Genomic DNA, 20,513 nt, shown 5'->3' with positions numbered 1-20,513 from the left:
ATTAATCAAGCCTGTTTATCCTGCCCTGTGACCTTTTCCAGCCTCCTCTTTGCCAAAGCCCCAGTAATAACTAATATTTATTGAGCATTGAATATATGCCAGATAATGGGCTAGGCCTTTTACATGCACTTATGAAAGAAGTGCTATTATTTTACAGATTAGGAAACTGAGGCTTAGAGGTGGAGGCAGGATTCTCACACACTCAGACCTACAGCAGAACCCACACTCTTACTTTGCTAGACTGCCTTCCCTCTTATTACTAGTAACCTAGTGCCTGGTTTCCCTTCCTCAGACTTTCACTGCTCCAGTCCACTCTATACAGCCCTACTATATAAAGAAACCAAAACATTTCCCATAGACAAGTGGGGCCTGTTATCTTCCACCTCACTGATCACCAGCTGATATAAGCAATTGTTCATGCCTACCCCGGGGAACTCCAAAGCTGCACACCCACAAGCTGTCCACAAATGGAGATCTGTACTTCAGTAAAGTCCAGAAGATTCCCCAGCTAGAAATTCCAAACAGGCTTTCAAGATACAACTCCCCAGTGGATAAACTTTCAGTGGTTCTCTGCTGCCCACAGACTAAGGAGGACACCTCAATCTGAACCTGCTAAAATCAGCCATACCTCTTGCCTTTCTTTTAACAAATTCTTCAGCTCCAGCAGAACTATTCGCTCACTGTCCACGAAATCTTTCTTAGAAGTCTCTACAGCCTTACTTTGCTTATGCCCCAATTCAGGCCTAAGATATCATTTCCCTCTCTTACCCTTCTAAATGCTTCTAGGCCTATGCTGAAACATCTTTGCTTGCTCTGGATCAGAGGGCTTCTCTTGTGTCTAAAGTCTGATAGCTCATGTAGCCAGTGTGATTTCTTGCCACATCGTTTATTGTTTGTTATTTGTACTTGGCATTTGGTTTTATTTTCGAGTATATATTTCTTGAACTAGTTTACAAACCCCTTGATGGCAAGAAAAATCAAACATTTTTATTTCATTGGCCAACCAGAATACTTTTTACAAAGCAGACCCTCAACAAATGTTTATTGATTTTAAGGGAAATAAAATCTCTTCCCTCGAATAAAAAAAATGAGAGGTTAAATATCACTTTATGATGCATTATATGTAATCGTCAAGCAAACAGCTTGTTAAATATGGCTGAACGCAAGGAGAAGAGAAATGGTGCTTGGAACACTGACTGCCCTTTTATCAATTGGTTTGATATCCAGGTTTGCAGGTATCTGTAGTCACTACTGAGGACTAGTTGGTGCCCCATAAAAAATAACTGAGAAAGAGCAGAGATATCCACTGTATAACAGGAACGAGTGGCTGCCCCACTCTCAGATGTCCCACCAGAGAACTAGCATGGACAGAGCCACCAAAAACCCTTTCTCTGTGCAATTCATCCAATCCCTCTAAAATTAGATGGGATCATTGCCCTAAAATACTCTGGATAAAGTCTCTGCAGTTACAGTGTTTTCGTTCCTACTGTAGCCAATTCCAAACTGCACGTTTTATTCAGATAGAAAACAAGGAAAAGCTGGGGAATTGTTTAAAAATTAAAGATTATAAGCAGGGGTTTTGAAACCCCTCAAGTATTCTAAAATATCAGTGTACTATTTTTGCCCTTGGTAATAAATTTTATTCAGCAAGATATAAAATTAAATTGTTGTGACCCCTTTCTGGTTTGTATGCAATCTGGCTCTGTCCTCTATCCTGTCCTGTTCATTTTTCAATGCCTTAAAAATGCCTCCTAAAAATGGAAGAAAATCAATCCCCCAAAATTTGTAAAAACATTCAGAGAGTTCGATAAGATGCCTAGGTACAAATATGTATGTCAATAACATTCCTATATACTAGAAATGGCCAGTAGATGATATAATTTAAAAGATCATTTATACTATGGACTAGAGTAGTTAAGAATTAATGGGAAAAAAATGTTCTATTCAATAAACGGAACTGGGAAAACTGGCAGAACATACAGGAAAAAATTAATCAGTACCATTCTTTTCAAAATGCATTCCAAATGAATTTGAGAAACACAAAAACCAAACATTTTTAAAATACTAAGAGAATGGGTGTAAAAATGTGAATGGAGGGTTCAGAAAACTTTTATATGCAGTACACTGAAGTCAGAAACCATACAACAGGTAACATTCACCAGCTTACTATATACCACATATACATTATCTCATTTATTGTCATGTCACTATGATGTAAGTCTTTTTTTTTTTTTTATTTACAAGGAGGACTTAGAGAGGTTAAGTAACTTTATAGCAGTGTATAGTCGATCCTCATTATTCATGGATTCTATATTTGTTAATTCACCTGCTCACTAATATTTATTTCTAACCCCCAAATCGACACTCGAGGTGCTTTCACAGTCTTCATGGACATGCACAGAGTGGCAAAAAACGTTGACTCACCCAACTGCACATTCCCTGCTGAGGTCAACAAACGAGACAACACACTGCCTTCTTATGTCTCACACTGTAAACAAATGTCCTTTTTGAGATATATTTAGTGCCACATTTTTCACATGTACAGGTTTTGTTGGTTATTTTGCTGTTTAAAATGGCCTCCAAGCATAGTACTGAAGTGCTCTGCAGTGTTCCCAGCACAAGAAGGCTCCAGTGTGCCTTACAAAGAAAATACATTCATGCAAGAGTCATAGTGCTGTAGGCCATGAGTTCAATGTTAATGAATCAACAATATATTTTACATAAGGTGTCTTTAGACAGAAATACACATAAAACAAGTTATGTATTAATTAGTCATGAAAATGTGACCAGAGATTCACAGAAACCTAACTCTATGCTTCTTCTAAAAACAATGGTTTAGTATTTGTTAGTTCAGTGTTTGCAGACACTTTATAGAATACAACTGCCACAAATAATGAGAATCACCTGTAAAAGAAAAACTAGCAGAGCCAAGATTAGAACCTAGGCCCGTCTGATTCCAGAGAACATATCACTAAACATTGTCATTCTCACTCTGTATAAAGGAAACAACTGACAGGTATAACTACATAAAAATCAAAAGATAAACGACAAACTGAGGGAAAAAATACTGACAACGTATATTTTACAAAGAATTACTAACATTAAAAAATATTTCTTCAAATCAACATGAAAAAGAGGAATTTTAAAAAAGAAAAATGAGCAAAAGCTCTAACAGATATTTCATACACACACACTAGTAATAAGACAGTAGAAACATTTAATCTCTCTAGTAATCAAAGAAGTAAAAATAAAATAATTATAAAATAGTAGTTTTCAAACCTATAAAATTGGCACACTACAAAAAATTATATTGCCCAGCATTGGTGATAGGCAGCTGGACAAAAATGTTAAACCATGTAATCTTTTGGAGGACAATTTGGCAATAGGTGTGAATGTCTTAGTGTTATTAATAAATTTTGAACCTGAAATTTCAGTTCTATTTATACTGTGAAAGTATTTGAGCATCAATGAATAAATAATGACCACGAGTGAAAAAAATCTCTCACATTGTTGTAGATATTACCCCAAATTTGAATACTAGAGGGGTTAAGTATATTTGTTTACATCCACAAAATGTAAGACCATGTAGCCACTAAACAAAGATCAAACCCTGCATTTATTGGCATGGAAAGATACAGAAGACATACAGCTGACTGAAAAAAGCCAACTGTGGTAGGTACAGTTTGATCCTATTTGTGTCTACATGTACACAGATGGATAAAAACACAAATTGCTTACAAGTAAGATATCATATTTAGAGATTAGTTTTTCACACTGGAAGGGCACAGTCCTGAACACAATATCAAAGAGGATTCCACAGTATCTCATAACAAAATTTTGTAAATTTTCCCACTGAATACTTCTTAGAATTACAGGGCAAAGAGTTATAGCACTGTCCCACTGAGAAACACTGAGAGGGTTGGAATGCAGGAGTGGTATGGGAAGATCCCATGTCCCACAATTACTGCATCAGTCACCTGACTTCTGTGTGGAATAGAGAGGGCAGTCATCCTTTGAGGATCTCTGAAGTTCAACATCACTAGATTTAGAAAAAGAGAAGGCCATGATGAGATAAAGTGTGTCATGTTAGACAGGCTTACAAGAAAGATAAAATGAGAGTTGAGAGCAACAAGAGTAGCTTGAGAGCTAAATTAGAAAGAACTCAGTTTGCATTTCATGTGTTCATTTCATGGCTTATTAATATTTTCTTTGATAAAGAGGCAGATGCCTCACACACTGCCAATGTATGTAAGCATAAGGTAATCTATACGTGCTACAAGATTAGATAGAAATGCTTTTATGATTTGCACCCCCAAAAAAGTGCCATCAGCAAAAGAGTGAATTCATGATACAAGCCATTTCTCTGACCCAGTGGTGTTTCACAAATCAGATTAGAATCCCGAAAAGAATTGTGTGCAGGAGAGTGAACTATATCCTGTCAAAGGAAGTAAAGGTCCCCGAAAGCTTAAGTATGGCATCTGGCATTTGCACTTGACCACTACTGTCAGTAGCAATAATTCAATCCATATGGTGCATGGGACAGCTTTTTCAAGAGCATTTCTAATAGTAGCTAAGATAAAGCTGGTAATAGCAGAAGTTTACTGTAACAGAGTGCCTCTGCAGTTCTAGGGGAGCCACTTGCCCCACAAGAAAAGGAACACAAATGTGATCAATGTACGCATAGTACATGCAAGTTAAGATAATCCATAAAATATAATAAGATAGGGGAAATACTTATGTGAATACTTACCTAGTCTCTAAGTAGGAAAAGAGACTCTTTAAGCACAAAAGCAATATGAGAGAGCAAAAGAAAGATACACCTGTTTTCATAAATATATTAACATTATGTGCATATAAAAATTCATGAGAAAAATAGTAAGACCTCAACTTAGTGGAAAATTTTTTTGCCAAAATGTGAAAGATATACAAAGATATTCATTACAGTGTTTACAACACTAAAAAAATGAAAATGCCCAAAATGTCAAACATATATAAATTTACAAACCATGCTACAACCAGACAGAAGCGTATTATGTAGCCATTAAAATTGTTTTTTTAATGTCAATATAATGAGCACATAATGTTAAGAGAAAAAAGATTATAAATTCTATTATTGTAAGTATAGATCTATTTACTTGCAGGAAAATATCAGAAGTATGCCACGATAATAATATTATTTTCTGTGCCAGGCATTGTGTTGTTCTTTATACGTATTGTCTCATAGACGTTTCATAACAAATCTATGAAACAGGTACAATCGTCACTCTGTTTTTCCGAAGAGAAAACTGAAACACAGAGAGGTGAGGTCACCTGCTCAAGGCCACACAGCTTGAACATAAAGTCAAAAATGAACACAGCCAGTCCCGAGCCTGTGCTATGTATCACAACAAATCTCTAGGAGTTAAGTCTCTTCTGATTTCAAAAGCTCATAAATTAAAGTATCTGAATATGTTAGAAATAAAGTGAGAAAAATATTTTAAATCTCATCTGTAAGACTTGAGAAATTCTCACTAACAACTCTTAGAAACATTTGTGTTGATATCCACAAGTTTGGAACCTCTGATCCTCTCAACTTACAGAGTATCAGTAAATTAAATTTAATGAAGATCCAGAATTCTCACTGTTTCCTTTGTAGATTAATCTCTGCCCAAATAGATTTCTCTTAAAAGATAAAATCTTTTGAGAAACTTTTTAAGTGTCCTTTTTTGTGTGTTTTCATAAGGTTATTACATATCTGCAGAGTGCAGAGCCAAACTATTTCAGTCCCTGTTCTTCCCATTATTTATTCCCATTCAGATGAAAATTTAAATACAAATTAGCTACCCATTCATCAAAATTGTTTCAAATTTATTTATGGTGCAGCTTCTGGGAATAAGAGTTTAAAGTCTATTATAGTTTCTATTAATAATTATAGTCACTAATTGCTGAGAACTTTTTTGGATATGCTAACATACAGTTAAAGCAAAGCCAATCCAACAGATGACTATAAATACCATTACACAGTCTCACAAAAGCCATGAGAATTTTCTAAGTTTGGAGGGTGGGAAAGTAGAAACATGATTTTCAGATTTTTTTTTAAACATTGTTGTCATGGATTGAAAAGCCAAAATTTAGAAATTATACTCACAAATCCATCTTCATAAATTATTCTCTTAATTAATTATTTTGACATTTTCACTTTCAAACAACAATTTTAACTAAGATTAGACAGGGTTCCTAAGTGCTAATTTTGCTCATTGATTCAATAAATCAAAATGTTTAAAGTGCCTGCTATGTTCCAGGCACTATTCTAGATATTGGCAATAGAGCAGCAAACAAAACAGACAAAAATCCCAACCTCAGTGGAGCTTAAAGGCATTATACTGATGGTACACAGAAAGCAAACAAGGTAAAAAGTAAAATATGTAGATGATAAAAACAGCTATGAAAAAAAAATAAAGCAGTTCAGGGAGATATGGAGTACCGGGCAGAAAGAGGACAACAGTTACACGTATTGCGGTCAGGGAAGGCCTCACTGAGAAGACGACATTTGAATATGGACCTGAATAAGGAAGGGAAGAAGCGTAAGGCTCTCTGGGAAATGGCATGCTAGAGAGGTGAACAGCAAGTACAAAGGCCCCAAGATGGGACAGACCCCCTTATGCATTCGAAGAACAAAAAAGAAGCCCTCATGATTTCAGTAGAAGAGTAAGAGGAAAGTAGTAAGATCTGAGATCAGAAAAATAGGAGCCAGTTGCTACAGGGCTTTATAGGCTATGCCAAGGACTATCTCTTTTTCTCAGAGATATGGGGAGGGATGGATAGAATCACAACAGAATTTGTCATTCAAATTTGGGCAACTATGTTGGTAAAAATGCTAAACTGGATGGGACACTGGGAAAACAGAGGCAGACCAAGCCTATTCCAGGCAACCTGGCGGAACGTATGGTAGCCCTAGGTATGAAGCAAAGGAGTAATGTGATCTTTATTTTAACTGATCACTCTAGCTGCTGTTTTAAGACTAGAATGAAGGTGAGCAAGTGTTGAAACAGGGCAAGTGATTAGGAGCCTGACCATAATCCAGGCAAGAGCTGGTGGTGGCAACAATAGATTCTGGGTGTGTTCTACCGTAAAGCCAGCAGGACTTACAGATGGATCAGATGTGGGGTGTTAAAGAAGGTTTTGGGACTGAACAACTGTTAAGGACTCAGGTGGCAATAATGGAGTCGAGGAGACTCAAGGAACTATTTTGGGGGTGGCAGGGTGAGAAGAGACAAGAAGCTCATTTTGGGGTATATTAAGTTTGAGATGTCAATAAACATTCAAGTGGAGATATTGCATAGGGAGTAAGAAATAGTTTTAGATGACATCTAAAACATCAGAATAAATGGCATCCCTAGTGAGGTAGATGAAAATGAGAAAAGGAGCAAGGACAGAACCCTGGGTCATAGAGGAGAGAAAGAAACAGCAAATGAGGCTAAGGGAGGTAGGAAGAAACTGGGAGTGAAATCCCAGAGGCCAATGTTAAGTGTGTCAAGGAGAAAAGGGTGATCAGCTGTGACAAGTGGTGCTTTGGTCCTGAGTAAGCTGAAGACTGACAGAAGCATTTTAACTACAGTGATGCATGAAGGCTGAGCCATGTATTCATTCATTTACCTTTGCTCTCCCTTGAGTGTAAAGTAAGATCCCTGGGAGACTCTAAGCTTCTTGTACAAGAATCAGCAGTCAGTACTGCACTGTGCAGATTTCAGAGGAGAATTAGATATTTTCACAAATCTACAAAAGCATGATAAATCATTTTTAGACTAGCCCTATATATATGTAATTAGAAGATAATTCTGCCCCCGTCCCTCCCCACAAAAACCTTCACATCTGATGAAGGATGCTATGAACCCCAGAGCACAGTGCTTCTCCACATGGCCTGTGTTGTAAACAGCACATTACTATCCCAGAGACCATTCCACACCTTTTCACTCCTTAAACATATATATTGAATACGGTGCAATTACCTGGTTTTTTGCCTGCCCCACCTACACCCACTTCATTGGAGTAATAGCACCACAATTTTTCTTTGGAGAGATACCCTTCCTACCCCAACAACCATCTCAGTTGGATGGCCATGCTCCAGGAAGGCCATGCTCCAGGAAGGCCAATGAGACTTGTGATCTCAGGAATCAGAATTCAGTGACAAAAGAAAGGAAAGGAGCTGAAGAGGGTTCACTCAGAAAATCAGAAAAATCGGAAAAGCCAGAAAATCATAGTTCTTACCACTACGATTCCTTTGATCACTCCCTCCTCCTTGATACACTGTCATCATTCTAAGTCTAATGTTTGGGTTTTCCTTCCTTTTTGCAAATTAACCCACCTCGTAAACCTGCCACTCTCCAAACTGTACAGCTCTAAGGTAACTAATAAAACTCCTAAGTCTTCGAATCAGGTCAATTTTCCAACATAAGTAAAAATAAAGTTTTAGAGGCTGTTATATTGGCAAAATAAAAGCTTAAGAAATTCCTTTATTTAGTAATATTCCAAAAACCATCTTTAAGTTCTGATTATAAATGTTTCTTTCACTAGCAAACATTTCTAAGAGGAAACATCCTTTGTGTTCACTGTAAACATTTATTTGTCTTTAATTAATAAAAATAATAGACTTTTTTTTTTTTACGACTGCTTCTACAGGATGGGAACCAAATATGTACCTCATTCAAGAATTCCTAATTTTCTATGTTTGCAGGGCTTCCATGCTTTTCATTATGTTGTAAAAACACTTGGGAACAAGTAGTATAGGTGGGACAGGACAAACTTGTTTAGAGCAAAAATCATTCAGAAATGCAGGTCAAACCAATGAGTATTATTTTAACAACTATAAAGAGCTTGATCTACAGAGATTTTGCATTTTACTTCAATAAACATAGACAGGTATCCCTTGAGTCCTCATCAGTAAAACCAATTTTGAATTTTCTATTGTAGTTTTCTATATACTTAAAATATTTCACAACTTATCACTGAAATTGAAGAGTCTGCCCCACAGTTTCTGTTAAAAGGCTGACAAAAACCATTTGTGAGGGAAATATTATAAAAGGTTTAATACTTGCATCAGGTCAAATCACTAGGCGAGCAGTCATATGGCTTCCTACCCCACCCTTGAGGCTCACAGATTTACCAATTAGAGCTACAGCCTGGCACAGCTCACCGGCAAATGCTAAAAGGAGAAACAATCTGGTTTGTCCCACCTGAGAAAACATCTATATGTGAACATTCTCTATATTTTTTATAATACCTTTATAAAGGCTACTGTCTTTTTGTTAAAGTGTAATGAGGAGAATTTTCCTCTCCTAGTGAAAGCATGGGCCTCACTTCAGGCCCTCCGAGAACCCCTGTGGGTTCTCCACCCTCTGATTTAGCTTCTACCAGGGCTCAGTGGATCCCAGTTCAGATCTAATGGCAAACTTAGGGATAAACTATAATGGTGACAAATCAGGAAAACATTTGTATTACTAATGTAAGTATGACACAAGGGCAGGCCCTCTTTCTCGGCACTAGACACTGACAGCCTGGCAATCTCTCATGTGTCACCCTCACCTGGTTGCCACAAAGCCTAGGGCTAATATCTGACCCAGGTGAATTACTGTGGGCAAGGGCAAAAGAGGTTGCTCCACAATGGCTTTTTTTCCTCAAATGAGCTCAAGAAAAAGTGATCTTTAAAGATATAATCCATGTATGAAAAATAACTCTACAAAGGCAAGTGCGTAACAAATACTATGCCATTGGTGTCAATATCACTGTGAGAACAGACCTGTGACTAGCGAACAGGTCTAACACCACAGAAAGATCTGAGTTGTCACCCAGAACTTTCACTGTATGCCACATCACTCAATTTCACAGGCTGTTACCTCCAGACTGATAACAATTAAGGAATATGCTAAAGAAAGAAATACATTACAAAAAGATGAAAGTCAATGAGTCAATGAAAGTCTTTTAAAATGTCTCTCTGCCAAAGTTTATAATTCTCCTCTTGTATTCAGTCCTAATTAAATTCTATTAGCGAGTCAGAGAACAAATTTCCTATATACTTTAAAATCTTAATAAAAGTTACATTCATCAAAATGTTAAAAATAAATTTGAACAAAACTTGCAAGTCGCTTTGTTATATTTTTATTTGTCATCATACTTTAAAGGTATATTAACTCTTTCAGGTCAACAGTATACTAAATGATTGCTTTGTGCTTTATCTGGAAGATAACATCTAGTCAAGGAATATCTAGGACCGTGAAATTCTGGCCTTGTTAGCTGTGGATATTATCTTTCTGGTTTGATTTTACAATCTATTTTAAAAAACAAAATTAGCTTTTACTTTTCCTTGTTTTCTCTTCCTTAAATGGACTTATTATTTCATATTATTATCCCTTTCTTGAAATAATTGTCATTTCTAAAAATAAATGCATACTGGTTAAAAGTACAGATGCTAAAGCAAGATGGACAGAGCACTCCTGTATAATAGCTTTGTGATCTTGAGCAAAACATTTACATCTCTGTGACTCAGTTTCTATATCCATAAAAGGAAAATAACAGTACCTACCTCATAAGATTGTTGTGAGAATTACATGAATTAATATATATAAAGCATTGAGATCAGTGCCTGTCAGTACTAAATGCTATTTAGGGTTTGCTATTGTTAATGTTGTTGTTATTAATTTATTTATAAGCCCTTGAGTTGCCTTTTAAAAATCTTTTTGATGCTTGGAATGGGACTGTGAATCCACTCTTTTGAAAAAAGCCTAAAACCAACTAATTTCCTTATATTCCTCCATCACAAACACTGGACATATAACATCTTTCTGCAGGATGGGAATGCAGGAAGTGTTTATGCAGAAAAGGAAATATGAAAAGAACTGCAACTATGATCATAAGATATTTCAACATTCATAACAAAAGTGGCCTAAACAAAAAGATTATATGTTCCTGAAAGTAAGACTGAGAGGCCTGTTTCCTCTGTCGGTACGTAGCAAGCAAGAGAAATGACAATGCTGGATTTGGTCCTAGAGGCTGAGCCAGACATAACAAACAAGGTTAAGGTTGGGACAGAGTTTATGTTCACAACCATGTCACATATCTAAGTATTTTTCATGTCAACAGGATTTATATATGGTAATATTGCATTTTAGAGAGATAGGAAACAAAGTTCAGTGAAGGAACTAACATAAATTGTCAATTATAAGAAACTCCAGAAATTGGAGATCCAGCACAAGTTACCTTCTCAAAGCATTACTAGAAAAGTTGACATAAAATGCACTATTTTGCCACCTGCAGAAGTTACACACCTTGAGGAATATTTTGAAAATATATTATCCAAAATGTCTTAGGAAACATCCTAGTTTCATCAAGGTGACCAAAAGTGATTCTATGGGAAGACCAAAGCAACTCATAACTTGATACAAGAATTATGACTGACCTAAAAGAGAATGTAAACTGGGTCATTTGTGTGCTTATAAGAAATCATTAGGATTACATTCAGATGTAAATAAAAGGAACCTAATTTTTCTTATGATACGAGAAGTCCAGAAGAGGTATTCCAGAGCTGGTACAGCTGCTCAAAGATATAAAGACACAAGCTCCTTCTATACTCCAAACCCACCATCCTTAATATGTGAACATTATCCACAAGGTCACAAGATGGTTATACCACATCCTGACTAGAAGAAATGGGTAAGGGGAGAGCAAAAAGCAAGTATTTGCTGAGTCTTTTTCAAAATCATCTTTATCTATTTTATCAATAACCTTCTTATAGACCCACCCAGTCAAGTTCCACTTCATCTCACTAAATACATAGCAAGGGAGCCTTGGAGGTAGATATTTTTAACTGGACACACAGTTATTCTTGACAAAATCAGTAAGAAAGGGAATTTTAGTAATGACTTGGTAAACAACAAGCAATCTATGCCACATAACAAGGCATTATGGATAATCTTAACAAGGATAATCTTCTTCCAATACTATTCAGGAAAGAAGATGCCAACCAGCCCAGCTGACATGAGTTAGATAGGGAAGCTTTCCCAGACGATGATGTTGTTGAGATCATCTAACTCAATGCTCCCAAACGACCTACTAATAGCCATTTGCCCACCCATATAAACGTCGATACAGCAGACAGACAGAATGCACTGGCCACCCAATGCCTTCATCCTGACAAACATATTTTTTATTGTTAATGAAGTGGCCTTTCACTTCATCACTTAACCACTTATGGATTTAAGTTTCCTCCTTCAGTCCTTGAGGACCTGGTGAACTCTGGGTCCATTATCAAAATCAATCTTAGTTCTAGTTTGACTGAAATAGTTTTGTATTTTAAAATTATTTTACATAGGGTTATAGAAATATATATTATAGGATTTGACAAAATATATTAAACTGAGGTTCTTACTTATCTAAACACATACAATTTGGTTTTTTCATGACCATCAACTAAGGAAGAATATTCACTTTAGGAACAGAAAGGTTTGACTTAGGAATTGGCTAAGTTAATAAGAGTTTTCGTGGGACTAGAACTATACTCTTTCCATTCTAGGCAAATCATACATTTATTTTGGCTAGGAGGCACCTTCATACGTATTTGGTGACCAGTGATTTTTTTTTTTTTACTTTTGTGACCACTCTCCTCAATATACTCAATTTGGAATTTCCTTTGAAATGTGCTACATATTAAGAAGGCATAAGTGAACAGGCATGAGTGAATAGCTCCTAGCTGTACATACAATGCTTCAAATATCCTTGTCTAATGTTGGTTGACTGTACCAGACGATAATAATAACTGCGATCTAATAAGCTTCTATTGTGTGCCAGGTGCTTTAGATCCATTACCTAATTTAATAATTGTAGCCCCGAAATAAAGCTATTATTATTTCTACATTAGAAATGAGAAAACTGAGGCTCGGAAAAGGCACACAACCCAAAGTGGCAGAGAACAGATCTACACACGGTCTGTCTGCTGCCAAAACTGAACTCTTTCTACTACATCACTGTGCCTCTCCGGATTTCTCTTTTTAGTATAACAAGTCTGAGCTCAAGGCCAAGAAATCTCTGAATATTTGAGCTGGAACAGATATTAGAGTTCACATGGTACAAAACAATAAAATAGAGCTTGTTCAAAAAAGACTGTGGGACAGCCCAGGGCTATACACCTCCCTTCTTAACTCCCAATCTAGTGTTTGCCTTACACCAAGGTCCCCCACCCCCTTTTTAACCTCTGTTGAGTGTCAAGTACCTAAAAAGGTGGCATCTATTTCGTAGCTATGCAATGGCAATTATGAGCCTTGGTAATGACCCAGCAAGTAAATGAGATGACTTGAAGTGACTGAGATGATAGAAACAATCCTTTATCAATTTACCAGAAAAGATTCTATATAATCGAGCACTCAAGACATCTCCAATTGAGCTTCCTTTGAGATCCAAGCTAGTTCAATGTGCAGTTTTCCAGTTTCTACAGTCTCCCAAAATGTTGTATATATGTGCTGCTGTGCATGAACTTCAGAATCTGAAGTTTGACCATATAACTGACAGTGGGGAAAGTAGCTAACTCAGAATTAAACAGCTACAGTCTTGAAGGTTCTTCTGAGAGATTTTATAGTATAGAAGGAAGGCCCACTTTTCTATTAGGAATAACTAACCCATAAATTTTAAAAGGGCAAGTGCATGTCACAGAAAGAAAAATAACATTAATTTTTTAAGAGAGCAATATAAAAGCCTAATAACCCACTTATATTATTGCAAATATCCAATGAGTACAATAATTGATATAAATGTACTGATATTTTTCAGGAGAGAAAAAGAGAAGAGATGGTGACAGGAAATCTGAAGGGAAGAAAGAAAAAGAGAAAGAATAGAAAGAGCAAAGAAATAGAGTTGTAAAACAGAAAAGAGGAAGGACAAGGAAAGGGAAAGCAAAGACGTGTGACGCGGCAGAAGGAAGCAGAAGAGGAAAGACAATGAAAACAAATGGAGGAAGAGAGAGTCAAAGGGAAGAAGCAGGTCAGATACAGGTGGAAGGAAAGTGGGCAGAGAGAGAAGATTCTGAGGTGAGTGTAGCAGTTTTTGGCAAATTATTACCATGCCTTCTCCAGGTCACTTGGTATGTGGGCACTAGTGTACATCAACAACCAGTCTTATTTGAAACTCTCATGAGCTCTCCTAAAGTTTCAAAGAATTCTCTAATCAATATAAAATTTAATTTATTGTGTTTTCAAAATAAAGTTTTATTTTCCTAAGGAAAGCTAATTCAGCATTAAAACGTAACCTGAGTTTTCAATGTTTACTTTGGAACCTCAGGGTTCTTATAATTTTCTTTGTGGCATTCTAAAAATTACCTTAGCTTTGGTTTTTGAGTGATTAGAGCTGCCGTTAACCACAAATCAAAATTTGTACATTTGTACTGATCCTTCTGCACATCCCAAAATCCAGTAACTATACTTGGTTCCTACAGGAGGTTAAATAAAGAAGAAAAAAAAATGTATAGCTTTAGAGAATCACACATTTTAGAAATAATTGGTTAACCCATAAGTACAGCACTCAACTCTTCAGAAGCTCTGCCTTCAGTGAGATGGGCATGGCAGGTGACCATGGTGAAAATTACTCTCTGAGCTACACAACTGATACTAAAGTGAAATCTCCTTATGGGGAATTTCCTGAGAGCCAAGAATAATTTTTTTAAAAATACACCATTCCTGTGTTTGACCAGTCATTCTGTGATTTTCATATTTGAAAACTGAATTCTAATTTCTGTAAATGTGTTTTTACTACACCTTTGCTAAAGCTCAATGAGATTGAAATTGTACAGTTTGGTTATTTTATAAACGACTCTAAAATGGGTGGGGTGAGGGGTGGGTTAATCACTCAATGTTTCTTGAAACCAAAACATTTAGGTAAATGCATTTCCCTTTTTATATATATGTTATTTCATTAGTTACACACAGCCTAAACCATTTTTCTCTGTTCACAGTAAATCTGCCTATTCCAAATGAGTATGTTCTGCTTCCCTTCTTTTCCTGACAGAGTACAGAGCCGACCATTTTTTCTATTTCTGATGACATAGAACTTTACATTAAAAAAAAACTTTATATTTTCATGTGAGAATATGTCCAAGTTTTTTTAAATGCCAATATTCAAAAAGTACTGATCATTCAATTTATTTGTTTTCAAAAGTAAAGGCTATTTTGAAATAAAGGGATCAATGCATCAGCAATTATATGTAAAGACTAAAGACATAATAAATAAGTGTCAAATTAGCATTGAAATAATCATTAGGACAATTATAACTTAAAATGCAATGTATCCTAAATAATTGATAAGGTAAGGTTCCCAGATTAGTCTATAAAGTTGACCCATTTCAGAGAGGAAAAAAAATAAATCAAAGGTAGAATTTTCTTTTAAATGGAATTAATTTATGAAAAACTTTGGAAGCCAATAACATTGACATTAAAATCTTGTTAAAATATCTATCACCTAATTTTTAAGTATAAAAAAAAATTTATTTTAATAAGATAGTTCTATAAAATACATATGATTACAATGATACTTTCTTATTTTATTCTTCAACATTTTTAATGAAAATAGAAATAGTTTAAAATAAACATTCATAAAAATTGGAAGGAAATATTCTAAATAACTTCTAGTTATGTATTGCTGTGAGTGAAGTAAGAATATCTGCCTAAATGAGATGTTTTCATTTAAGCAGTGATTTTTACAGTGATCAACATCACTTTGAACAATGATTTTTAAATAACAGCGATTTTTAAATTATAATTCTAAACACCTGATTTTTTAGTTTACAGTTGGAATTGAAACACAGGGAATATAAATTGAAGCAACATTTATATAATTTAGGAAACAACATGAACCACATCAATAAAATATGTTTGAAATAAATTGTAGAAAGTGAAATGAAATATATGACAAGTAGAGCAAAATGCTTTAAAATCCGCAATTTTCTTAGTCATATACAAGGACACAGTTGCAGTTCACTTATAAATTACATTTGACAAATGATTCTGAGAGTTTAAATATGATGGTTTTAGAATATGAGACATATAAAAGATAAATAACCATATACCTGATCAACAAGTTACCTTAGCAATATCAGATTAATTCAAATAATAAAATCACTCCTTTGAACAAAATTTAATCTGGAGTATATTAACCAAAAATTATGTCTAACATTTATGTAAGTCCCATATTTGAAAGGTCATATTGCACTGTCTTTGAACAGTGATTTTTAAATAACAACCAATTGATTCCAGAACACAAGTATGCATAATAGTAATACTGGCAATTGTTAGGACAAAGTCTCCTAAATACTTTACCCTGATTTTATCTTTTTTTTTTAAGGTAAATGTTGTTTTAGCAGTAGAGATTGGTTTTCTCACCCACTCCACAATATGATTAAATAAATAATAAAATGGAAATGTAGCATGAAATAACCAATAGTGATATAGGATTTTAAAAATACCAAAAAAAAAAAAATCCCCTTTTAAAAGCATCATGCCATATCATCATTTCTGCTTAAGGCAAAATTGTTTTCCTTCAATCATTTTAGAGCATATGTTGCACTGTAACAGCACATTTTCCCCACTTTACGCCAACTGAAATTTATATAATATTATTAACCAATGTTATCTCAATAAAAAATTGAATTTTTTTTAATTCAGATAAATTGTCTCACCAAAGCTCAAGCACTTTCGGCAGACTCATTCATCTATGCTTGGTTTTCATAGATAATGTTTTTGTAATGCCTGACCTCTCCTTCTAATGGTCACTGAGTAAAGCCCATCTTAAGAGTAGATAGGTCCTTAATGAAATGATTTCAGCAGTATCTGGTCTTTATATCCCTAAATATATTATTTGCCTGTTCAGTGATGCCAATATTTTTTTAAACAAAAAGGGAAAATATCTTTCCACAGTTGTAATTAAAACTGTGGGAAAATTTAATATTGACAAATATTGGCACATTCACTATAAACTGAATGGGGGAAAGGGGCTACAATCAAAAAACGGTAAGTAGTTACCTGAAAGGTAGGGGTGAAAGAGGGATTACCATGGGAAAGGCAAGGAACAGACATCAATTCAACCATTGCGTGTTTTGCAATAGGCCTGGTCCCTAGGAAAAGGAGCAGTGCATCTACTGGACATTGCTGGGAAATAGAAATAGCTACCTGACTGGACCATCTAGATTTCCATTCCTATTTTCCCATCATTTGCAACTTTCTACCAAAAAAAAAAAAAACCCCTCCAGGTTTGGGCCTGGAAACCACATTTCAGAAATTGACCATATTTTGGAATTTAGGCAAAAAAAAGGAAAGTCTAGAAAAAAGTTCTGACCCTGAGGCCTTTTTTTCTAATTCAACAGGATGTATGTGAGACCTCTTTTGCTGAGCTTCTACGCTGTGGTATACTCATGCAAAGACACCACAGTTCATTGTTACTAATGACGCCATTTCAAGAGAGTCATTCATAGCAAAAAGGTTTAAAAGATATAGAAAGATGACAAGAGAGGTACCAAATGACATCCCCTAATTAAGAGATGAGAACTAGTAGAAGCAATCGTGCGGTTTACAAAGTTGCCAGAACTGCAAATAGGCGAGTATACCACTTAACATTGCACATATGTGGCAATTCTGTTAGACACATGAGCTTCAAATTCTTTAGTATTATATATTTGGTTTTGTTTTTTCAAAAGACTTTCAATAGAAAACTTTAAAAAAATACTACACATACAGAAGGCCATCATTTTGAACCACCCTTATACCAGTCTGACATTTGCGTCTCCATTTCACATTCTGAGCTCTGTCACATAGCATAAGTCCCAGAGGACAGTTGACATAGTCTCATTTACAGTCATATTCTGTGTTAGGTGCCACTGTACATACCACCTCTATCTCAATGCATTCTTTTAGGTTAAAAAGTGACGATCATCAGCTATACCCAAATACCATTTTTCCAAATGCTAAGTTCAATGTGAATCATAGATAAGTGATTTTTCCTGACATACTGCTGTTTTAAAGATTCAGAAGCTTAGAAATAAAGTCTCAAGCAAAAAATTTTAGCTAAATGACCTTCTATTTTGTTTCCGTATAAAATGAGTCAACCATAAAAGTATCTTGTTTTCCTATCAACAGTTGAATTTTTAAAATATATTACATACATGTTTTTGGCATTAATTTTCAAGTCTAAGAACAAGACATACATGTAAGCATCATTTCATTTTTAAATATTTCTACCTGTAGAACAATTTCATAGGGAAAAACTTACTGAAGGTCTATAGCTATGGCCAGTTACAAAATCTAAATATTGATCAAAAGGTAATAGGAATTTTAAATCTGAAATTAACTATTCTCAAACCTTATAATAATTTGATCTTCTTAAACTTATATAATAAAATTTCTCTATCTGTTCTAGTAGCAGAAAAGAGGTAGAAATCGAGACTCTCCTTCCCCTCAACATCCAACTTGAAGTATAACATAACACTTTATTCTATTGTTTCACCCATTCCTTTTTAGACTAAGGGATGTGATTATGGAGAGTCTTAAGTAGACTTAGATTTGCTAGCTTTATAACAAAAGCAAATACTATATCATATTTTGGTATTTTTAATTTGTCTATGCTGGCACCTTACAAAGGATGTGGAAAGCAAAAAAAGAAATAAGGCTTTGTATTATCACATGGTCCTCCATCACAACCTGACAATCATACCATTTAGCTCACCCTTGACTCACTTACCTATCACTCTCACACATAGAACTAATAATAGGCAAGCACCTTTGCTAAGAGTCACACAAGGTGATGGGCTCAATCAATCAGTCTACGTCTTAGTTCTGGGTTGCCATCATATTGACTGGTCTTTCCACTTAAAGATTCTCATGATCCCAGAAAAACACCAGATTTTTCTTGGGAGGAGAATCTGGTAAACTCTTTTATTACAAGGACTAGTTACAGACAATTTTCAAAATTCTCTATTTCCACCAAATTAGACTTCTACTTTACAGACAAGGCTGCCACCATGCCACAAGGAAGTTGTAAAAGCACTATTTTTAATCTCTAGAAAGCATTTTAGGTTACATATTTTAAAGAACACATAAAGTTTAAGAAAAATTGAAAACAAGGATTCTTATCATTTTTATATGCATGTTTATCTGAAACTCCAGCAGCTTCGTGGACTTTCTCCTGCTATGTCAATAACTGTTAGCCTACAAGAGATCGAAATTATAATATGAGATTACTAGACAATAGTTTCTATTTGGTTAGGTATAAGTACTTTCGCCTTGAAATTCTTATCAAATAGTGCCTGCCACGGCTTAAAAGCTCCATGGAAGTGAAATATTCCTAAATTCCTTCCAGAGGAAATACTGTAGGCTATACCTTTTTATTTTCCCACAAACTCGATTTACTAGTTTATATTAATTAAAACTACAGTCACCACATAAAATTCTATTGCTTGGAGCTAAATTTTACTTCAATATTTAATTTTGATAAAGGACTTCATAATGATCCTTTTTGAAAAGGTACCTTTAAATCATAAGGGGCTTACAAGCCTTCACCTGGAAATTAAAGCTGTGCAGATAAAAGACGAAGTCATTAATAAAGATCAGAGAGATCATTCTAAATACAAGCAGCACGTAAAAAGTAAGAGAGGGATCAGGAAAAGCATCAGTTACTGACATTTTAAACAACACTTTAAAAACAGAGCCGGGAGCAGCCGCTACCTTTCAGGAGGGCTGCTGGACAATGAATAAAATGGGAAGGACTCCTGGCTGGTGAGCAGCGGGAACTTTGCAGCGCGCGGCCGACCGCGCAGAGCGGAGGAGCACCGGGGCGCGTCCCTCAGTCACCAGCCCGTCCGCAAAGCCGGTGCCAGCCCCAAACCCACCCGGAAACCCTTCGGGCGGTGGGTAGAGAGGAACGGGAGCAGGAAAAAGGTCTAGAACCCAAGTACTGGGTTTAAGAAAACGAGATGCGCAGAATCATTCAAAGTGTCAGCTGCACGAACGACGAGTGAGGGGAAAAGAAACCGACCCCCCGAGAATTCTCAGGCGTTTCTCTCAAGAGCCAGTGTGTGTGGTCTGTGGAGGGTGGTGAATAAAACCCAACTCGAGACTCTATTCTAACTTTGCTCTCTGTCCCACCACAGAGCGCAGTGTTGAGGGAAGGGTGGTCTTGGTTCTTGTTTAAATGGCCTCTTGAAAGAAGGAAAGGAGAAAGCGCTGCGCTTGCAGGCGCACCGGGTTGGGCGGTGAGCGCGTTGATGCGAGGTACCTACCATGGTATTCTTGTCCCGGTACGTAGTAGGTGGGGTTCCCCGCAATGTGCAGGGAAATGAGCACCTCGCCCTGCTCCCCATCCCCTTCCAGCTCCCCGTGGTGGGTGCACAGGAAAAAGAAGGGCGAGAAGCGGGGGTAATAGCCCACCGCCGCGCGCGCCCTCAGCGTCGCCCCCAGCAGCAGCGCCAGGAGGAAAGTCCGCGCGGCCCGGGAACTGCGCTCCATGCCGCC

General features: G+C 36.1%; 1 protein-coding gene across 2 annotated transcripts in view; it reads right to left on the bottom strand.

Annotated features, from left to right (window-relative positions):
• Positions 1 to 20,507, bottom strand: part of RELN (reelin) — a 457,821-nt gene extending 437,314 nt beyond the window's left edge. For both annotated transcript variants that reach the window (XM_006925407.2, XM_025041934.1), the window contains exon 1: positions 20,282 to 20,507. In XM_006925407.2, coding sequence (XP_006925469.1) covers positions 20,282 to 20,507 — 226 coding nt within the window. The remainder of the gene's footprint in view (positions 1 to 20,281) is intronic.
• Positions 20,508 to 20,513: the final 6 nt, after the last annotated feature.

This window comes from Pteropus alecto, unplaced genomic scaffold (assembly GCF_000325575.1).
Source record: "Pteropus alecto unplaced genomic scaffold, ASM32557v1 scaffold109, whole genome shotgun sequence".
NCBI lineage: Eukaryota > Metazoa > Chordata > Mammalia > Chiroptera > Pteropodidae > Pteropus > Pteropus alecto.
The sequence above is the reverse complement of the archived record's forward strand: the minus strand, read 5'-3'. Positions and strand labels throughout refer to the sequence as shown.